At 60.1% G+C, this 857-nt stretch overlaps 1 protein-coding gene across 1 annotated transcript; it reads left to right on the plus strand.

The window, feature by feature from the left end:
- Positions 1–174: 174 nt before the first annotated feature.
- On the plus strand, positions 175–603 carry CAOG_08569 (hypothetical protein; the record flags this gene model as incomplete). Its single annotated transcript, XM_011271867.1, has 1 exon — positions 175–603. One exon carries the CDS (start codon positions 175–177, stop codon positions 601–603), a length of 429 nt encoding a protein of 142 aa, XP_011270169.1.
- Between the last annotated feature and the right edge of the window lie 254 nt (positions 604–857).

An 857-nucleotide genomic window follows, 5' to 3' on the forward strand; every position in this document is an offset into this window, starting at 1 on the left:
TCTGGAGCTCCGAGCCGGATCCCAAGCACGGGGTCGGCATCCTCATCAGGAAGCCGGCACCGGGCGACACCGACCCCGCACTCTCGAGCCCAACACTACTCAGCACCATCCCAGGGCGAGCCCTCATCATCACAGCAAACCTCAACAGCAAGCCAACCATCATCTCATCAATCTATGCCCCGGCATCTGGCTCACAAGCTGACAAAGTGGCGTTCCTGGACCAACTCAGCGACCTCATCAAGTCAGCCACCCAGCCAAACGACGACGAGCCAAGGCTGCCCGCCATCATCGGCGGCGACTTCAACAACACACCAAACATCAGCCCCCTGTACGTCCAACCAGAGCCAAGCCAAGAGCCTAGGAGCGCCACACAGGCAAACCACGCTCTCAAGGACTTCATCAACAAGCACGCACTCGAGGATGCCTGGCTGCTCAACCACCGCGCCGATGACCCTGTCGAATTCACACGATGGCCGAGCAAGAACCAGACACACCGAGCCTCCCGCATCGACCTCATGCTCCTGTCATCCAACCTCCCGCTCACAATCAAGTCGACCGCGACCAGGATTTACCAACACTCGGATCATCGAGGCGTCTGTGTGAACCTGGTGGCGCCGTCCGCGGAAGACAGACGCACTCCACCCTTCAAGCTGAACGACACCATTCTTGAACACGCTGGCTTCTGCGGTATGGTCCTCAACGAGATAGCAGAGCTGGCGCGCCGCCCCGACCCCGAGAACCACTGGACTGCTTTCAAGGCCGACGTAGCATGGCTAGCCCAGTGCCTGTGCGGCTCCATTGCGAAAGACCGGGCGAAGCTCTGGCCCAGCGAGCCGCAAGCTCAAAATCATCGAAGG

Source organism: Capsaspora owczarzaki, assembly GCF_000151315.2.
Source record: "Capsaspora owczarzaki ATCC 30864 unplaced genomic scaffold supercont2.3, whole genome shotgun sequence".
In the NCBI taxonomy this organism is placed as follows: Eukaryota; class Filasterea; order Ministeriida; family Capsasporidae; genus Capsaspora; species Capsaspora owczarzaki.